This window comes from Hippopotamus amphibius, chromosome 1 (genome assembly GCF_030028045.1).
Source record: "Hippopotamus amphibius kiboko isolate mHipAmp2 chromosome 1, mHipAmp2.hap2, whole genome shotgun sequence".
Lineage (NCBI taxonomy): Eukaryota > Metazoa > Chordata > Mammalia > Artiodactyla > Hippopotamidae > Hippopotamus > Hippopotamus amphibius.
Window position 1 is genome coordinate 38254005 of NC_080186.1, and position 18606 is coordinate 38272610.

Sequence of the window (18606 nt, forward strand, 5' to 3'; positions counted from 1 at the left end):
ACAGGATTCTGAAGATTAAATAAATTATAGTGTGTAATGCATCTAATATACTCTTAGCCACAAAGCAGGGTAGAGACTGGATAAATGTTAGTGCTCTTCTTCCCACACCACTCTCTACATTTTGGCCACAATCCACCACTTCAACTTATTTCCCTTCCACACCAACACCATTCCTCTTCCCCAATACACACACACACACACACACACACACACACACACACACCCCCCACTTCTAGCCCCCTGCTCAAGCTACTCCTTCTCACAGGAATGAACCTCCTCCAAGGCCCAGCATAAATTGTCCACCCTCAGGAATCCTTGCTAGATCCCCTTTGGTTGTGTTGGGATTGATTTCTTCTTTTCCCAAACTCCCACTTTGTTTACATTCTTTACTGCATTTACTATAGTCAGTGTGATTTCAGTTATTTATGTACTTCTCTATCTTGCCAACTACACTGGAGGGAGAAGGCTCTAAGAAGACAATTACTTATAGGAGGGCAGGAAATGCGCACTGTTCTCCTCTGTGTATATTTCTCAATACCAGGACCTTGGACATAGCAAGAGCTCAATATGTGTTTATTGAATTGAATCTTGCTGCCATTGACTGGGAAGCTTTACAGAAAGATTCTGGACTGAGTTTACTTTAAAATTCCATTTTCACTCCCTGATTTGATCAACATGCAATTTTAAAAGTATATTAATATTCCTAAACTAAGAGCCACCCATACTCTTGGTTTGCTTCATTCTTTCATCCATTCTTTCCACACACTCTGGACTCTGCTCAAGACATCTCCTCAGGATATAGGGAAACATGGCTGGGAGGACGTCTCTCACTTATGGAGGTAGGGTGACCTTGGAGAACTCATCCACTGGTTGGGAGATGACAGTCATTAAAACCATATTAAAAAGCAGAATCGTGGAAACCAAAAGTAGATGTGAGTGATCTCTAGCTGCCTCAGTTTCCAAGTCTGTAAAATATAGAGCTCTGAGATGTTACACTTAAAGCACTTAAAACAGTATCTGTCACATAGTAAATACTCAATAAGTGTTAGGTACTTTATCACAATGTAGTAGAATGAAAAAAGAGAGTCAGCACTTCTCACTTCTAGTACTATCTCCACCACTGACTGCTGTCTTGTCCAATCTTAAGTCTTTTCCCGTTTCTGGGCCTCTCCCCATCTGTAAAATCGAAGAAGTAGAACCAGATGGTTCCCAAGCTCCTTCTACCTTCAACGAGGTATATTTTTCTATGATCAACAAAAAGCCTTCTGTTCCAGATGCTGAAGCTGTTGGCAAGGAAAAATTGTATCTGCTGGTTCCCAGAGGAGAGGGGCCAAGGCCAAGGCAAGGCCATGACAAATGATTAGTAAACCACCTGTGAACCTCCCCCTGTGTGAACTATAACACATTCACTGCAGGTTCCTGAACAGAGCACCACCTTCCTGCCAACAAAACTCAAAGCAAAGGCAAGACAAAAGCCTGAAAACATTAGCAGCAATGAAGAATCCTGCCTTGTGCAGAATTACTGCACTTTTTTTTTTTTTTTTTTTTACCTTTGATGCTTCTAATTAGGGCACCATCAATCTAAACTATGGCTCTCCTTAGGCACAAAGAGAAGGAAGAACACAAAGGCCCACTCTGAACATGAAAGCTCATAAAGCAAAGACCAAAGTGAGTAAATAAAAAATGTCACTGACTCATTCGACTGCACACACTGCAGAGGCCTACTATGTGCCAGGAAGAGGAGGTGTGAAACAGACACGGCCCCTTTCCACCAATGTACTCAGAGTACACATGGGGTGACATATCCCAAGGCAGACTGTAATCAGAGCTATATTTGAGGTGTAGCCTCTGCTGTGGAAGATGGGAAGGGGGCAACTAATTCAGTAAGGGGATCAGAGAAGCTTCAATGACAGCTTATATATGAGACACAGGCCTTGAAAGACGAGGAGGTGGGAACTCCAAGCAAAGGAAATATAGGCAAAGGTACATGTAGGGAGTATTTGAAGGGAAAAAAACCCCCAAAACCCCCCAAAACTAGTTTATTTTGCCTGGGCCACAGGGTGCAGGTTTGGGAGAACAAGGGGAAACAGGGCAGGAGAGAGATTTGGGAACAGATTATGGAGGGACTTGTCCATGAGGCTGAGGAGTCCTAACTCTATCGTAGGCAATGAGGCCCACCAAGGTTTCAGAGCAGAGATATAACATAATGAGAACACTGTCTCAGGAAGATCACATGGGCACCCATGAAAAGGATGCAAAAGGAACCACACTACCAGATTACTATGGGATCTTCGTAAGTATGTGCTGGAATCCAACAGCTACTGTTCACAGAGCTTCTCACTGCCTGGGTTCAGCTTCATGCAATCTGAGTTTAAGAGATGCTCCCTTGCCAGGCCCTTTAACTGTCAAAATCTGCTAGCATAACAGGCCTCCCAGACAAAGTCAAGAACCCAATTAACCCTATGGATCACAGAAAGGGAAGAGCTGATGTAGGAGAAGTTGGGGAGGGAGCACCAAAGTCTCCAGCTGGCCCAAGCTCCACATAAAAAACCAACCCTGGACTTCCTCTTTACATTATGCTGGGCACATGGGCACTGGTCAATAAGCACTGATCCAACCTGTAAGGTCAGTGCCACCTATAAATCCCACTGAGGCTTCAAGACCTAGGTCACCTTAACTCTTCCCCCAAAGCCTCTCTAAAGCACCCCAGTCCAAAACGACCTAATTCCTAGAAATCACACCCATTTCATACACCAAATATTCAGCACCCAATTCATGACAGTTGCCGTACTAGGTGACTCATGTAATCTCATTCAACCTTCACAATGACCCTCCAATGCTCTTTTAATACAGGAGAAACTAAAACTCTGAGAGGGGAAATGACTTGCCCGAGGACACACAGCTAGGAAGTGGCAGAGGTGAGATCTGAACCCCGGACTGCCTGACCCAAATTCAAGCACTTCCAACACTTCGATCCTGTCACCAGCGCTGGCCTCTGATCTGCTACTGACCATCTGACAGGTAGCCTGGAAACTCCCTAAGGAGGGAGACTGTACTTGACAGTATTCTCTCTTCTCACAGTACAGCGACCCACATACGTCAGGAGCTTTTAAATGAAAACAGTTAACTTTAAAATAATGGAGTACACAGATATGATAAATTCCTCACATGAAAAACCATTCATGACGCTGGACTGCCTGAGCCTTGAGCCCAGCCATATAGCTTGATAGGGACTGAGTCTCAAACTAGCTCCAGGCTGAGCTCGGACCCCGGACACCTGCCACAACCCAAGTCCCGACCCTAGGCACAGGCTGAACCCGGACCGGAGACACACGCCGCTCCCAGACCTCGTCCCAGAAGGGACCCTGCCAGGTCCCAGACGGAGCCCTAAGGAGAGTCCTAAAGAAGCGTCCCCTTCGGCTGTCCCCCGCGCAGCAGAATCTGGTCGTGACCTCGGGACGTTCTGAAAGCCCCGACTGTTCCGTCCCGGGCACAGGATTCATTCACAGACCGCCCCCTCCCCCGACCCATTTCACTGGCAGGGAAACCTCGCTGTCTGCGTTTTACCTCCGCTGACTCCCGGCGGGGCCCGTTGCGCGTACCCCAACAGCAGGTCACTCCGCCGAGAACGCGGAAGAGGCGGTACTAGCCCGGAGGGGCTGGCCCGACTTAAGAGAGGTGTGGGGGGCGGAGCTGCGCCTGCGCCCTGGTCGCTAAGCGCGACGAGAAGGTGGGGCCGAGCTAAGTAAACTGCGCAGGCGTGACGGGAGAGGGGCGGGGCGGTTGCTGGGGTAGGGGGCGGGGCTTAGCTCCTCTGTCAATGTGTTTTCGGAGTGGAGGTCCGGAAGCCTGGGAAGCGACAAGAGGGAGGCCAGGCAGCAGCAGGTATAATTATATTTACCGAGCGCTTCTGCATGCCGGGAAGGAATTTGTAAAATGTCTTTTACGTATGGGGAAATGCTGCCAGTCTTTTTAAAAATGAAAATGAATTCTGTAAAATTTCTTAAAAGCTTTGGGTACCTGTAATTTCACCATGAGAGTTTCTCCTTGAGTAAAACATTACCCCCAGTAGTTTCAAATAAAATACTTTAAAAGTTCATTTCTTGCAGAAAATCACCTGAAAATAAATTAATATTTCAGCCAGCCCCTGTCCCTCCCCCAGGCTGCAAGTGTGACGGAGGAGTGAGAGTGCTGAGTTGGGGTTGTCAGGTCCTAACTGCATGTGTTTCCTCCGCTGTGAAATGAAAGTAAGCATCCCTTCCCTGCCTGTCTCAGGATTGCTGTGAGGGTCTGGCAAGCAATGCTTCCTTCCCATCATCCACCCAACAAACGTTTGTTCCCTTTCCCCTTCTGGGCTCAGTCTTCTCATCTGTATGATGGAAGGAGGTCTGGAGGTCTGGAACATTGGGGGACATTCAAGGCTTTGCTAGATTTCCCAGTCTGGGTGACAGCTGGAGGGAGGCAGGTCCTCCCAAGCTTCTGTATTAAGTCACTTCCAGATTCTCTCAGTTCAGCCTGAAGTCCCCTGTATAAGTTGACCTCTTCTACCATCTCCTTCCAGGCCCATCCAAGCTTCAAGTCCTCAGAGGTCATGCTGGCCTGTTCCCATCTCTGTTTCCTGAATGTCTCAATAGCCAGGTGATCTTGAGTCACCCAGTCCTATGTTCCAATCCAGATTCTCAAAATTGCTATGTCCCCGACGTGGCAACCAAGTTCAGTTAATAGCAGAGATGAGGGCTCTGGGGGGATGAGAGGAGGAAGGCCTTAAGGAAGGGCTCCCCAAATCAGATGGAGCTCCAGCCATGCCTGTGGCTGCCTTCACCACCACATACTCCACACAGGTCCCGGTGGTGGGGCCGTGGGAGTGGCAGCAGGAAACCTCCAAGAGGCTGCAGTGTTCACGGGCGCCAAGGGTAGCGGGACAGCCTTTACTCAGCAGGTGGATGCTTTGCTCCAAGGTGGGGAAAATGGCTCGCCGCCTCATTCCCTGCCCCAAATATTTTTATGGATCTTGAGCCAACAGGAAAACAAAGCCTTCTGCAGACTGGCTGCCCAACCAAACTCTCCCTCTCCCTTCAATACATTGCCTTTCCCAGGTCCTCTCCTGCCAGATTTGCCCTATGGGGGGCTCTTTTGTCTGTGTAGCTGAGACCCCAGCTCTCTATTTTATCTTCTCCTTTCTCTGTCTAGTCTTCTCCAAGCATCCCTCTCTCAATTTCTCCAAGTAGTTTTGTGAGGGCTTCCTGATATAGTCAGACATTCTCCAGTAAGGTGCAGGCCTTGGCCACCCAGTTCTGAGGTAAATCTATTCTCATGTGGTGTATTCCAGAACAACTATGATCCCAGAGCCTGAAGTTTCTAAGAGTCTAAGCTGTCCAGTAATTGAGGAAGTAGTGAGTGACCTGTCATAGGAGGTGTGCAAGCAGAGCCACCTTTTAGAAGGTGGCCTCCTCTGGTAAGCCCGAAGAAGGGGCTGCAGAGTGGAGGGCCTTACAGATCCTACAGCAATGAAAGGAGGGATACTGGGCACCAGGAAGGGAGCCTGGCAACTAGCCAAAGACAGACGATTCAACAAGCTATTATAGGTCAAGCATCTAGAGCTGTACCTAACACGTAGTATTAGTTATTATTGTTATTATTGTGAATGACCCACAGCTTGTGAGTAATGAAGGAGCTTAGAGATCAGTAAGTCCCCCACTCCCACACCTGATCATGAAGTAGACAGGGGAAACTGAGGTCCAGAGGAGAAAGGAACATACCAGAGTACCTTGGGGGCGGGGCTGGGACTGGAACCCAGGTCTCTGCCTCCCAGGAGAGCCACTGCACAAAGCCAGGCTGTCTTCTTCTCAGGTAGAAGGAAGAGCTCTAGGTGGGCCTTGCTGACTCTTAAGAACCAAGCTGTTTTTCAGCTCTTGTCTGGGCAGTTGAGGGTAGGGGGCAGTGGAATGACAGCAGGACCTGAGCTAAGCGCCTCAGGTGTCTCCTGGGGAATAAGCTCAGGAGTCGGCCCCATGCCTTCCCCCCCACTCTTGGAACTCTAGCCAGCACCCAACAAACAGCCTTCTCTTGAGAAGGGTTTCCTCTGCTGTGATTAGGGTTAGGACTGTATTTCTGCCCTGTCCCTTAACCCATGATCTCCAATAAACCATCCAGATTAAGGGTGTGGGGTAAGACTAGCCAGTGCCAGGTGACCTGAGCTGAAACAAGGAGAGACTCTCCCAAGAGACTGCATTCCCTGAAGGTAAGGGCCAGCCCTCCCCACTCTGGGGTTTCCAGCCTAGCCCAGGAATTCTGGCTTCAGAATTCTCAGAGCCCTGGGAAAACCTTGGTGTCTCCACCCTGGAGAGCTGGGCCAGACATGACCACACCAGCCAGCCCTCCACACGGCCCAGGATCTCAGGACAAAAAGTCCTCCCTGCCCCATTCTGGCCCAATTCCTTCCACAGGCTGCCCAGGAGCCATGTGGCACCCAGACCACAGCTTCCCACCAGGACCTTTAGTTTGCCTCCTTTATTTTACCAAAAATAACAACAATAAAATTTCCCTGTTTCACAAAAAATAGAATCCCCCCCCGCCCCCATCCCACCTCCCCTCTGTAATCAGCACTGGCCATAGCCTAGACTCCATCATCCAATGCACAGTCCTCCTTGGCAGAATCTTTGACACCGCCCCCCCCCCCCCCCACCACCACCCCCGCCCTTCACATCAGAGCTTCTGGCAAAGCTGCTGGGCCAGTGCTTCCCTCGGGAACTTCTCTGGAGGCAGCTGTCCCAGGTCCAGCTGGCTGGCCCCAGGAGCACCATCTGCTTCCCCAGAGATCTGGCAGCTGCGGGGCCATGAAGAGGGGCATGCTTTTGGAGGCTTGGCTCAGCAGACAACCCCAGCAGACCACAGGGTGCTGGGGCACTCTGGCATCAGGCTAGAAATCCAGGAACAGTTGTATCTGGGAGAGTGGCTGTCAAACCCTCCTTTGGAGTGCATCTCATCTTCCTGTGTAGCAATCCACAGGCCTGGGGTGGGAGTCAGAATCCCTGCTTTCTACTCCAGCTTTACAAAAGCTTTGCTGGGAGGCCTTGGACAGTTTCTCCCGCCTATCCTCTGGCTTCAGTTTCCTCCTATGTAGGTGGATGATTCTGTGAGTGAGACTGGATGATCCTCAGATTCCTTCTAGCTCTCCACCCTGGCCCAGAGCCCGGAGTCCCCAGGAGAGGAGGGCCTGGTCCCTACCTCAGTTTCCCCACCTGTGAGTCTGGGTGCAGGGCTGGACATGGAGGTGCTGAGTAATAAGTACTGAATGAACATGCCAGTTTCTCTGTGGATAGCTATGCTCTGAGATCCAACCAGCTGGAATGTCTCAGGGATTGCTGGGGAGAGGCAGGTATTTACAGGCTGGGGGCTCTCATCCAAGCCTGGAAGAGTCCATTCACAGCTATGTGGTCCTCAATGTCCCAGATGGGAGCTAAGGCTCCGGAGTTTCCCAATTCAAGTTCCCTAGCTCTGTGGGTTTGAGGATTATCTTGTGCTGGGCTTCAGATCCTCACAACCACATCTGGAGATTTGGGAAGCTAGACTGGAGTGTATGATTCCTGGCTTAAGGACTGGGGACCTTTGTGGACATGAGGAGTCACCCCCGACACCCAGGAGGCTGTCTATAATCAGGCCTTCCTGAAGGCAGAGGAATGTGGGAAATGACAGCTCGTGGGCATCTCTAGCTGAATAAATAAGAACCTGTGTCTATGATGCACCAGGATTTTAGGTACTCAGGGCAGGGCTCTCCTTCCTACCTCTGCCCAGCTCCTCAGAACTCATGCTGATGGAAGATGGTAGCCTGGAAGGTTCAAACATGGAGCTACACCTACAACCACAGTTTGTGCACTTACACACATGGTCAGACACACCAAATGGGGAGACTGACTTGTCATCACTCCTAAGTGGTCATGGTCTGATGGCCCTAATCCATCCTCCCTCCCTCCCTCCCTCCCTCCCTCCCTCCCTCCCTCCCTTCCTTCCTTCCTTCCTTCCTTCCTTCCTTCCTTCCTTCCTTCCTTCCTTCCTTCCATCCATCCATCAGTTTACCTAACATTTATGGAGGGCCTACTGTGTGCCAGGAAGGGTCTAAGGCAGCTAGCTCTCACAGACACACTCCAGTCAAAATCACACACATACACACAGATGCATGCATATCATAGTGTCCACTCACACACAGGCTGCTCACGCTCTTGCTTCTTTCTTGCCGTCACCTCAGTCACATCCACATTCCCCAAACAGGCTTGGTAACCACCGTGGAAGGGTCAAGTGTCAGAGCAGAAACCCTCTAGACTTCATGCTGGGGGTTTAGCTCCTCCTTTCCTCCTGTCTGCTCATCTTTAAGCTCTTCCCTACTCCACTCACAAGCAGTCAGGGGGACATCTGGGCAGACTCCTAGGAACCAGAAGTCCAGGGGCTTTGGGTGTGTGGAGGGGCCCTAGGGCCTTCCGGTTCCCCTGCCACCAGACTTCTGAGGGTCCCCTCCCTGGCCACTCTGTGTTCAGATGGTCCATCTGACAGGCAACAAGGTCCAGCTCTGGGGTCAGTGACAGATCCGCTCTGTCATTTCCCTCTGCAGAGACACAAGGTGGGGAGGGGTCAGTCGGAGCTTAACCTGCCAGGCAGCCCCTTCCCAAACAACAGGGCCCAACTACTCTTCTGCTTGAGCCTGGCCCCTTCCTTCCACCCCGCCCCCCCAATTCCAGGTTGCAGATCTGTGTTTGTAAACTGATACTTGAATGGATTCACCATTAAGGTACAAAATCCATTGTTAAATGAATTGTGGGCCCCTAACATATCCACTTGGGTATTGGATTTTCTTAAAGCAGGTAGCCTTTGGGTCTGAAAACTCAGAGGCTAGCCCTGGTTGGGGAAGGCAGTGGGGGCTTGGCCTCACCAGTGGCTCCAGCTCCCGCTGGTCCACCAGGCTGAACTCGCGGATGAAGTAGTAGAAGTGCTTGTAGCAGGTGTTGACGTGCGCCTCGGCCCCCATGCTGAGGATGCTGTCGAAGTGGTGGATGTAGACGTGCACAAAGACGCGGAAGAGGCGGGTCAGGATCTTGGTGCAGACCTGCTGGAAGTTCTTGGGGAAGGGAACTCCTAGGGGGCGGGATGGGCAGATATGGGGCATCAGCAACCAGATATGGGCCCAACCTGCCCTCCCCCACACAGGTGGCCTTTGCCCAGGATGGCCTCTTCCCTAGCACGCTTCCCTGTGGGAAACGGAGATTGAGATTTGCTTTCTCCCATACTTCCCTTTTTAATAAAGCACCGTGCCTCTCCTCTGCTGAAATATAAATCATCTTCTGATTTTCCCATCATCCTGAACAGGACTCTGCAACCTTGTTGGGTTACTGACCAACCCTCCTTAGACTGTGATGGAAGTTATGTCAAAACTCTGCCCAGAAACATGTACATCTGTAGGTGCTAGCACACGACACCCTTGGATGCAATTCCAAGGGGAGTTCATCAACATCTTGGGTCCATTTTTAAAAACATGGGCCTTCAGGATTGAGTCCTAACTCAGCATGGCGCCTGCTCAAGGCCTTTCACGATTTGATGCTGACTTGCCTCTCCAGCCCCACTTGACTTCTTCCCCTCTGCAACATTCACACAGCAGGCCCCAGACCCCAATCCTGAGAATTACTAAATCTTCAAGAACGGGTTCATATATCTCTCAGTCCTTCAAATAGTCAATAACACAAGAAACTTCCATCTGTGCGCCAGGCCCTGTGCTGGGTCCTCTGCACCTTTAGCCTGGCACCATGATGGGTATGGCGGCTGTGCTACGAGGGTGAGTCAAAAATTATCCGCACTCCACTTACATTAAAACTTCTGTTGGCCACATTGTCTTATCAGCTCTTTCCGTCCAAGGCTGCTGTCTCCCCAGTCACTGCTGTGCAGGTGTGAATGTGTTACATCGTTCATTTGTAACTGCGGTGTGAGAAAAAATGGATGCCCCACTTGTGATTTGCATGAAAGAAAAGTAGTGTGCAGTGATTCGTTTTTTGTGCTCCGAGGGTGTGCACGTCTGCACATTTCTGCCCACACTGTCAACACTCTGCAAAAACTTCATTTTGAGGTGTTAAAACATCCTCCCTATAGTCTTCATCTTGTTCTATCAAAATTTCACCTGTTTGGCCCCCTGAAAGCAGCAGCCCTATGAGGGCGAAGATTCACTTCTGATGAAGAAGTGAAGACAGTGGTGCACTCGTGGCTCGCAGATCAGCCTAAAACATTTTTTAATGAGGGAACATGAAAGCTTGTTGACAGGTGGATAAAGTGTATTGAAAAGCAAGGAGCGGGGCTTCCTAGGTGGCACAGTGGTTGAGAATCTGCCTGTCAATGCAGGGGACATGGGTTCGATCCCTGCTCCAGGAAGATCCCACATGCCGGGGAGCAACTAAGCCCATGCGCCACAGTTATTGAGCCTGCGCTTTAGAGCCTGTGAGCCACAACTATTGAGCCCATGTGCTGCAACTACTGAAGCCCACATGCCTAGAGCCCGTGCTCTGCAACAAGAGAAGCCATGGCAATGAGGAGCCCGCGCACCACAAGGAAGAGTAGCCCCCACTCACCGCAACTAAAAAGAAAGCCTGCGCACAGCAAAAAAGACTGAACACAGCCAATAAAATAAATAAATAAATTTATAAAAAAAAAAAGAAAAGAAAAGCAAGGGGGCTTCCCTGGTAGTGCAGTGGTTAAGAATCTACCTGCCAATGCAGCGGACATGGGTTCGAGCCCTGGTCCCGGAAGATCCCACATGCTGCAGAAAACTAAGCGCGTGCGCCACAACTACTGAGCCTGCACTCTAGAGCCTGCGAGCCACAACTACTGAACCTATGTGCTGCAACTACTGAAGCCTGTGCGCCTAGAGCACGTGCTCTGCAACAAGAGAAGCCACCGCAATAAGAACCCCGAGCACTGAAATGAAGAGTAGCCCCCACTCTCTGCAACTACAGAAAGCCCGCGTGCAGCAATGAAGATCCAGTGCAGCCAATAAATATAAATAAATAAATAAATAAAATTTAAAAAGCAAAGAGATTATGTCGAAAAATGATGTATTTGTCTTTTCTAAAAGTTAATTAAAATAAATTCTACAGCCAGCGTGTGGATAATTTTTGACTCACCCTCGTAGATATGATAAAACAGAGGCGCATAAATGTGGAACCAGTTGCCCAAGACCACGTAACTTATTAATTAGTACAGACTGGAGGCAGGATTCAAGCCCTCTTTGTACCGCACTGCAGCACCCTCAGAGATAAATGCCACAGACCCTACCAGAGAGAAGGTTCAGGACCTGTGAGAAAGGCACAGTTTCTGCACAGTCCCCCATGCTCACAGTGGAGATCTTGGTGGCTACACCCTCTTCTCCGCTGTGGCACAGCCATCCCAGGATTAAGGCACAGGCGCCTGGGATCTCACAGGCCTAGGGGTGAAGGCTAGAAGGGAACGAGAGCTCAGACGCCGGCCCCCACTGACTCACCCCACTCCATGGGGCCCTTCCCCTTTCTCACTGCTCTCGGCTGGGGCTGAGCCCTGGCTCCCTGTGAGCCCTTCCCGGCCCAGCCCAGGTTCCTCAGACTTGTTCTGCCCATCTAGACTTGGGGCCCTGGGTCCCAGGAGACCTGAGCTGGTTCTGAGTCCCTCCTGATTCAGCGCACTGTACCTCTCTCAGCCTGTTTCCTCCCGTGTGAAATGAAGATCCCCATGTTGGGCATGACAGTGCAGGACACTGGGGAGGGGCGTGGGCACTGATATGTGACTCAAGGCCCTCAGTATTCAGACTTCTCACCTCTGGGCCTGACCACCCTGCCCCACCCATCTCTGATTCCCATTGCCTTAACGCAGATGAACAGGAGGCCAGGTGGGGCGGGGCTGCTGTGATGAACACAGGGTCATACCTGCTCAGCTCCTGAGCCAACACCATCTCCTGCTGCCCTTGGGTGGGGAAGCAGGGCCAGGATGACATCACTCATCTCCCCTTCCCACCCTCACCTGCCCAGGCTGCCCAGCTGAGAGAAGAAAAGGCCCCATGGGTTGGGCCTGACAAGGGAACATTCTGCCCTCAGAGCCCACGGAGGTAGAGATACTGTCTGGCCCCCAATCCCCACACCCTTCCCTTTCCTGGGGCCAGGAGTCAGGGGGGAATCCGAGGCGGCTGCAAGTCAGATCAGCCCAAGCAGGGAGACCTGCTAGGAGCTCCTTGAGGCACCTGTTTTGGAAGCTTTTGAGAATCACAGCCGTCTTGCCAGGGTGGTCCCCAACTCAAGCTTCAGCCAAAAAGAGGCCCCGAACTGGGAGTCAGGCAGCCCTAGCTCAAGATGCCTGATCTTGAGCAGACACTTGATCTCTCTGAGCCTCCTTTCGTCTTCTACAGCATGGCTGTATCAAACTAAATGCCCCACCGGCACAACGGGCTCCGCGGGCTCCCTCCCTCCCTGGGCAGGCCTGCCCTGCCTGCCAGGCGGCACTCACCCACGCGCGTGGGAAAGACATCCTCGTCGTTGATGAGGCCCTCAATCCAGTCCATGAGCAGCGCCATGTAGCGCGGCGCCGAGAGCTTGGCCGGCCGCCGGTACTGGCGCTCGTCCTGCCAGCGGTACTCGTAGCGGGGCCCGCCGGCCATGACCGGACAGCTGGTCTCGCTGCAGCGCTCGGCCATGGTGCCGTAGATGAGGTTGATGCGGTTGAAGAAGTCCACCACGTGCACGGCGATCCAGTCGTCGATGTTCTCGCCCGGCGGCAGCCTCACCACGCTGCGCAGGTCCAGGCCCGACTTGAGCGACGCCTGCGCCTTCTTGTACAGCTCAAAGCGCTGTGTGCCGGGCTCGAAGCGCTTCCGCGGCCTGAACGTCTTGTCCTTGGCGAACACCTGCTTCAGGCACAGCGCCATGGTCAGGCTGAGTCGAGGGCCGGGGTCCAGGGGCAGGACCTGCGGATGCCCTGCCAGGGCCAAGGGCGTGGGGGAGCACGGTGGTCAGGTCCTTACCAAATGGGCTTGACTTCCCAGCACATCATTTCCCTCTCACCTCTGGGCTTTGGCCTGGAATTCTTTGCCTGGAATCTAAATCCTCCTCATCCCCTCAGTCCAGCATCCCGCCCTGTTTCTAGCTACCCGAGCTACCCCTGCCAAGCGGCCACAGCCCTCCCAGCTTGTTTTGTTTCCTCCCCCTCCTTGGGCTCCAACAGGTGCTCCTCAGACCTGCTGTAAACCATGAGACAGCTGGCAGAGGCCCCTGCGGCAGGCAGGGGCCTGGACGAGATGACCTTGTCCCATGGGCTAGCTGGCGCAGCGTGGGAGAGCCTGCCTGCACTGTGCTGGGGGCAGGGGAGAGCCCCCACCCTCGGCTTCCTCCGGGATATCCCGTAGTCCATCCGGCCACCGGGGATTCCCAGGGAGCAGGAGGGACTTTTCTACCAAAAATGTCCTTTCCTTTTATTGCCCTGAAAGGAAAGAGCTCTCATATGGCCAGCTGGGTGGCCTCTGAGTGTGGCTGCAGGCACTGGAGGAAGGGGGTTGCGGGTGGGTGCGTGACAGGTTTAGGAGGGCACCACTTCCTCCAACAGCGGCTGGAGATTCTTCCTCCCAAGCCAGCCTCCTCTAGCCTGAAACCCAAACCAGAACAAGCCACGGGCCCCTCCCACTGCACCTGACATTCAGTAGACATTCCTAGAGCACCTACTATGTGCCTGGCACTGGGAGGTAGGAAAATGCAGTCAAACCGCCCAGCTGGGCCCATCCAGAATTCAGAAGAATTTGGTTTGCCTCTTAGAATTGAAGGATCTCAGACTCAGAATAGACTTTGGGGACAGCGATAAGAGCCCCAGGCTTTGAGGCAGGAGACTTGAGTTCTAGTCTCATCCACCACTGCTGGGTGACCCCTGCAGCAGGCATGGATTTGGACCATGCAACTTCCTGAGTCACTCACAGGCCAAGTTCCTGGGACCTAGGGTAGTTACCTCATCCCCCTGTGAGTGTGTGAGCTCTTGGGAAACTCAGAGCCAGGCATCCACTGGCATTTAGCCACATAAGCACTGACCCCAGACTGAGCACTAAGGCTGAGTGTAGGCTAAGCACTGAGCTTTGGCTCCAGGCTGAACTCTGACCTGGCCCTGACCCTGGTTAATTTGAGTCCTGGACTCTAACCCTAGACTGAGGCTTGAATACTGCCACAAAGCCTGGCTTTGACCTCAGAGCTGACACTGGAGTATTTTCCTTTCTCACATCTCTAGTAATACTGGGACAGGTTTGGGGAAGGGAAGGTGGGAACAAGGTGACAATTGGGTGTAACCAAAGGCACATGTGGGTTGTCACATCAGACAAGTCAAGCTAGTGGAAAAGTCTGAAACAGGGATTCTTCTTTGTACACACAACACACAGGCCAAGAGGGGGAAGTCAAGTAAAATGAGGAGTTTGGAGAGTAGGGGTGGGTCTCCCAGCAGGATCCTGTCCTCTTGAAAAAACCTCAAAGATGTGACAGGTCATCCATCTCCTACCTCTCAACTTCTCACCCAAAGAAATCCCCAGTGTGGGATCTGAGCTTCCGGATCCAAGAGGAGATTTCCACACATAACTTGCCACCTGCATTCTAAACTCTGCTTGGGGCAGGAGCTTCCAAAATCACGCTGCAATTAGGTTGGGTCCCTAGGCTCTCACTTTTGCACAGCCTCCTCAGTGACAGCTACCAGCAGACCCTCACCCTGACGTTCAACACCTCACCCTAGCTTTCCTGCCTCACTTCCCTACAGCAACAACCCCGGGCTTCTTCCTGATCCCTGAACACACTCCCAACTGCTGCTTCTGTGTGTTTTCTTACACTGGTCCCTTGGCTTGACTCACACTGTCCCGTTGAATGCTACCTCCTCCCACAGCCCCCTCTACTGAACCCAGATCTCTTTGTCCTTGGGTGGAGGCTACTCTTTGGCCATTTGGTCCCCCACCAGCCCCACACCCCAGACTAGGTCAGGGCCTGGCACATAGTGGATGCTCAGGCATTAAGGAAAGCTCAAGATCAAGAATCACAGGGTTGAGGGACTTCCTAGGTGGCACAGTGGTTAAGAATCCGCCTGCCAATTCAGGGGACACGGCTTTGATCCCTGGCCTGGGAAGATCCCACATGCCACAGAGCAACTAAGCCTGTGTTCCACAACTACTGAGCCTGCGCTCTAGAGCCTGTGAGCCACAAATATTGAGCCTGTGTGCCGCAATCACTGAGGCCCGCACGCCTAGAGCTCGTGCTCGGCAACAAGAGAAGCCACTGCAATGAGGAGCCAGCGCACCACAATGAAGAGGAGCCCTCGCTCCCCACAACTAGGGAAAAACCGTGTACAGCAAGGAAGACCCAACACAGCCAATAAATAAATAAAGTAAAAAAAAAAAAAGAATCATAGGGTTAAACTAGCCCTGAGAAATCAACTGGCCCAGCCCACTTCTTGTATGGATAGGGAAACTGAGGCCCAGTAAGGGGACTTGAGGAGCCTGTGTTCACACAGCAAGATACAGGCAGGGGATCTCCAATGGCAGAACTGGACACTGGGAAAGGTGTGGCATGACAACTAGTAAAGGGCCATTTTCCTGAGCTGGCTGGTCACTGGTCTGGTGGAGATAAGGGGAAAGGAGGGGAGTGGGGGGAAAGGAGGGGAGTGGAGGGAAAGGGGAAGCATCTTCCCACCCACTAAACCAACCTAACTCCTGTTCCCCCAGCACACCGAAGACCCCCCACACCCCACCCCACAGCAATTTGGGAGTCTGACCAGTGAGCTAGAGTCCCTCCTTCCTGCTGCAGAAGTTCAAGGCCTGGGTTCTTTCCCCAGGAAAATGAACGTTTGGGGTGGGGGAACGGATAGATGCCCTTGTACCCACGTCACTTGTATGTCTTCGCTTCCCACTCCCATCCATTTACTGAGTTTTTGCCTCTCCCAGAATCTCTGGCCCCTCCCTGAACTCCCGAGCCCTGGCCATTCCCCCTCTTGGCCCCAGTTTCCTAACTCTGGATGTCTTTTCACTCCTCAAGTGGCCACTGATGGCTCGCTCCCTGGTTGAGGATCTGGGTTCTCCAAATGAAGACCACAGAGGGGACCTGCCTGCTTCTGACACTCAGCCCCCTGTCAGGGCCACACCTGCTACCCCCCCAGGGCTGACCCAGGATCTTGGCCCCAGTCTGAAACCAGAATCCAGCCTAGAGTAGGGCGATGTGCGTGTGCGTGTGTTGGGGATGAGGGCGGGAGGGAGGACTGCGGGCAGAGATACAAGAGAAAAGTAGAGGCAAGAACTCCCCGCTCTTCCCCGCGGCGCTTGCCCACCCACGACCACTCCTCGGCCTCTCCCAGGACCCCCGACGCCCCTCTCTCCCCAGCCCCAGCTGCCAGGACAGACCGGTCGTAGGACCCAGAGGAGCAGGCCTGAAATTTCCGCCTCCGAAGACACGCCCTCTCCAACCTACGCGCCCCCACCCCAACCCTGACTTTCCAGCTCCGAGCCCGGGACCCCGGAGCGAGGGCTCTGGCCAGCCTGCTCCGGGCGCAGGTGGCCTCGCGACGGTGCCACGCGGGGACGGCCGAAGAAATGAAAGTGGAAGCGAGGCTGGGCCGTGTGCGCGGCGGGGCGCTGGGGGCGCTCACTCACGGGCTCCGCTGGGTGGGCTCGCGCGACTCCTTTCTGGCCGCGGGGTCACATCCCCAGCGCGTGGTTCCCTCCTTCTGCCGTCCCCGGCCGTGCCGGTCCTCTCGCCTGTCTGCCTGCCGGCCCGCCTGCCCGGCCGAGCCCGCGATCGCCCTCCCGCCCCCAGGCGACGCCAACTCCGCCCTGACCCTCCCTGCCCCGCAACGCTGCGGCCAAGGGGCGGGGAAGGGGCGGGGAGAGGGGACCCCCCTCCCAATACCCCCGCCTTTCCGGAAAGTCCTTAGCGCTCCCCCAGCTTCCCCGGGGCAAAGGACTAACTAAGAGTTGGCCCTCTCAGGAGCGCCTAGGAGGCAGGCTCAGCTTCCTTGACTGTAAAATGGGGACGATCCCAGCTTCTGTCTGGAGCTGGATAATGGTGGTTTCCTTGACTTCCTAGAATCTCCTGTGCCTCACTTGTCCCTGAACTCAATAAGAGAGCAGATCTGCCCTCTGCACTCCCATACCCTCTGCTCCTGGCACAGTGCCTGGCACACAGCAGGCATTTAATACCCGTTTGCTGATTGAATGAATGAACCCCTTGGGAACCACGAGCTGAGTCCCTCATCCCAGCACTGAAAGGACTGGCCCCCAAGAGTGCTCAAATCAGGGACTTTCACCTCCCCTGCCAGGGCTCAGGCTGGGCAGATTCTCCTCACTCCTGGGCAGAAGTCACCCCATTTCCCCCTACCACATTTTTGTTCCAGCTGTTCCAACTTTGAAATATCTTCTTTCCTTCCTTTCTTCCAACCAAATCCAAACCCTTCAAGACCTGATTTGCTTTCCCTACTTTTCTACTGTGATTCTTTCCCTGAGAGCAGACAGATATCCTGCAGCAGCACAAAATGCACACTGTGGGCCCCAGGCCCAGGGACCAGTTGGCTGGCTCTGCCCTGGGATGGGAGGGAAGGTCTGAGGCCTTCTAGGATGGGAGGGCCAAGGCAGACAGATGGGCTGCAGAAGTCACCCTGGAGGGGTGCAGGAGGTGAGTAGGTGGGGATAGGTGAGAGCTGGAGGCAGGAGGTGGGCATTTACAGGGCACAGAAGCCCCACTGGGCTCCCCTTGTGTCTGGATCTTTTGCTTGCTGGGTGGCATGAGAACACATTGGATCCTTAGAAATCTTAGCTCACAGAACTGAAGATTCATTCTTTTGTTGAATTCATATTTTTGCCCCAGTCTAAAACTCTCTTAACTCAACCTCAGATCCTCTATAAGCCAACATTTGCATTCTCTAGCGTATGCAGAAGGAATTCAGACCTAGTCCTTCATTTGTTTGATGTGCTAATTAATACCTTTAGTTGAGCAGGACTCTGTGTGTTGAAAGCAGGGGATCAGGTGACAGAGCTGGCCCAGTTGCTGACCTTAGGTGCTGACAGGTCAGCTGGGGGGACAACACATAGAGATAACGCAGGGTCAGAGCTCAGTCATCCAGATGTGAAACATGGTTATGGACTGACAGCCAGCACTTGGTAAGAGCGGGGTTATCGGTGGGAAGCATATGGAATACCCAAAGTGGGTGCTTTGAGGAGAATTTAAAGAAGGCAGTATTTAGCAGTATAGTCAGGGTGTAGGGAAACTACAGGGTTAGCGTATCACCAAAGGACTAGCAGCCTTTTGCTGTCTACCCTAGGCTGGAGGGAGGGGTAAAAGTGGGAGCCATGAGGATGGCACTACTGACCAGAGCTATGGCCTGAGCTCCAGGGGCATAGCCAGCCCACAGCAATCATATCTCAAAGGACTGGGAGTAAAAAGGGGCCTCACTTCCCCCCATCTGGTTTCTGGCAAGGTTTCCCCATTGGCCAAATCCTACTGTAAGCCAAGGACAAGGGAACCAGTTGATGCAGCCCCTAGAGGTCGGCCTCCTGGGCCTAGAGCTGGGAGGAGGAGGGTGAGGAGTGCATCTGGAGGGGGAACGGAG

At 52.9% G+C, this 18606-nt stretch overlaps 1 protein-coding gene across 1 annotated transcript; it reads right to left on the reverse strand.

Moving 5' to 3' along the window:
• Positions 1-8460: 8460 nt before the first annotated feature.
• MOB3C (MOB kinase activator 3C) lies at positions 8461-16780 on the reverse strand. Its single transcript, XM_057709816.1, has 4 exons — positions 16655-16780; positions 12505-12972; positions 8924-9126; positions 8461-8599 (listed from the first exon to the last, which is right to left on the reverse strand). Exons 2-4 carry the CDS (start codon positions 12920-12922, stop codon positions 8570-8572), a joined length of 651 nt encoding a protein of 216 aa, XP_057565799.1. The 5' UTR covers positions 12923-12972; positions 16655-16780; the 3' UTR covers positions 8461-8569.
• Positions 16781-18606: the final 1826 nt, after the last annotated feature.

Bases quoted from the DNA above. Each gene is read 5' to 3' on its own strand.
- MOB3C (XM_057709816.1), bottom strand. From the start codon at position 12,922: ATGGCGCTGTGCCTGAAGCAGGTGTTCGCCAAGGACAAGACGTTCAGG. The intron at 9,127-12,504 runs GTGAGTGCCGCC...CCCGCCCCCTAG, and splicing joins TGTCTTTCCCACGCGCGTGG to GAGTTCCCTTCCCCAAGAAC. The intron at 8,600-8,923 runs GTGAGGCCAAGC...GTGTCTCTGCAG, and splicing joins AGCGGGAGCTGGAGCCACTG to AGGGAAATGACAGAGCGGAT.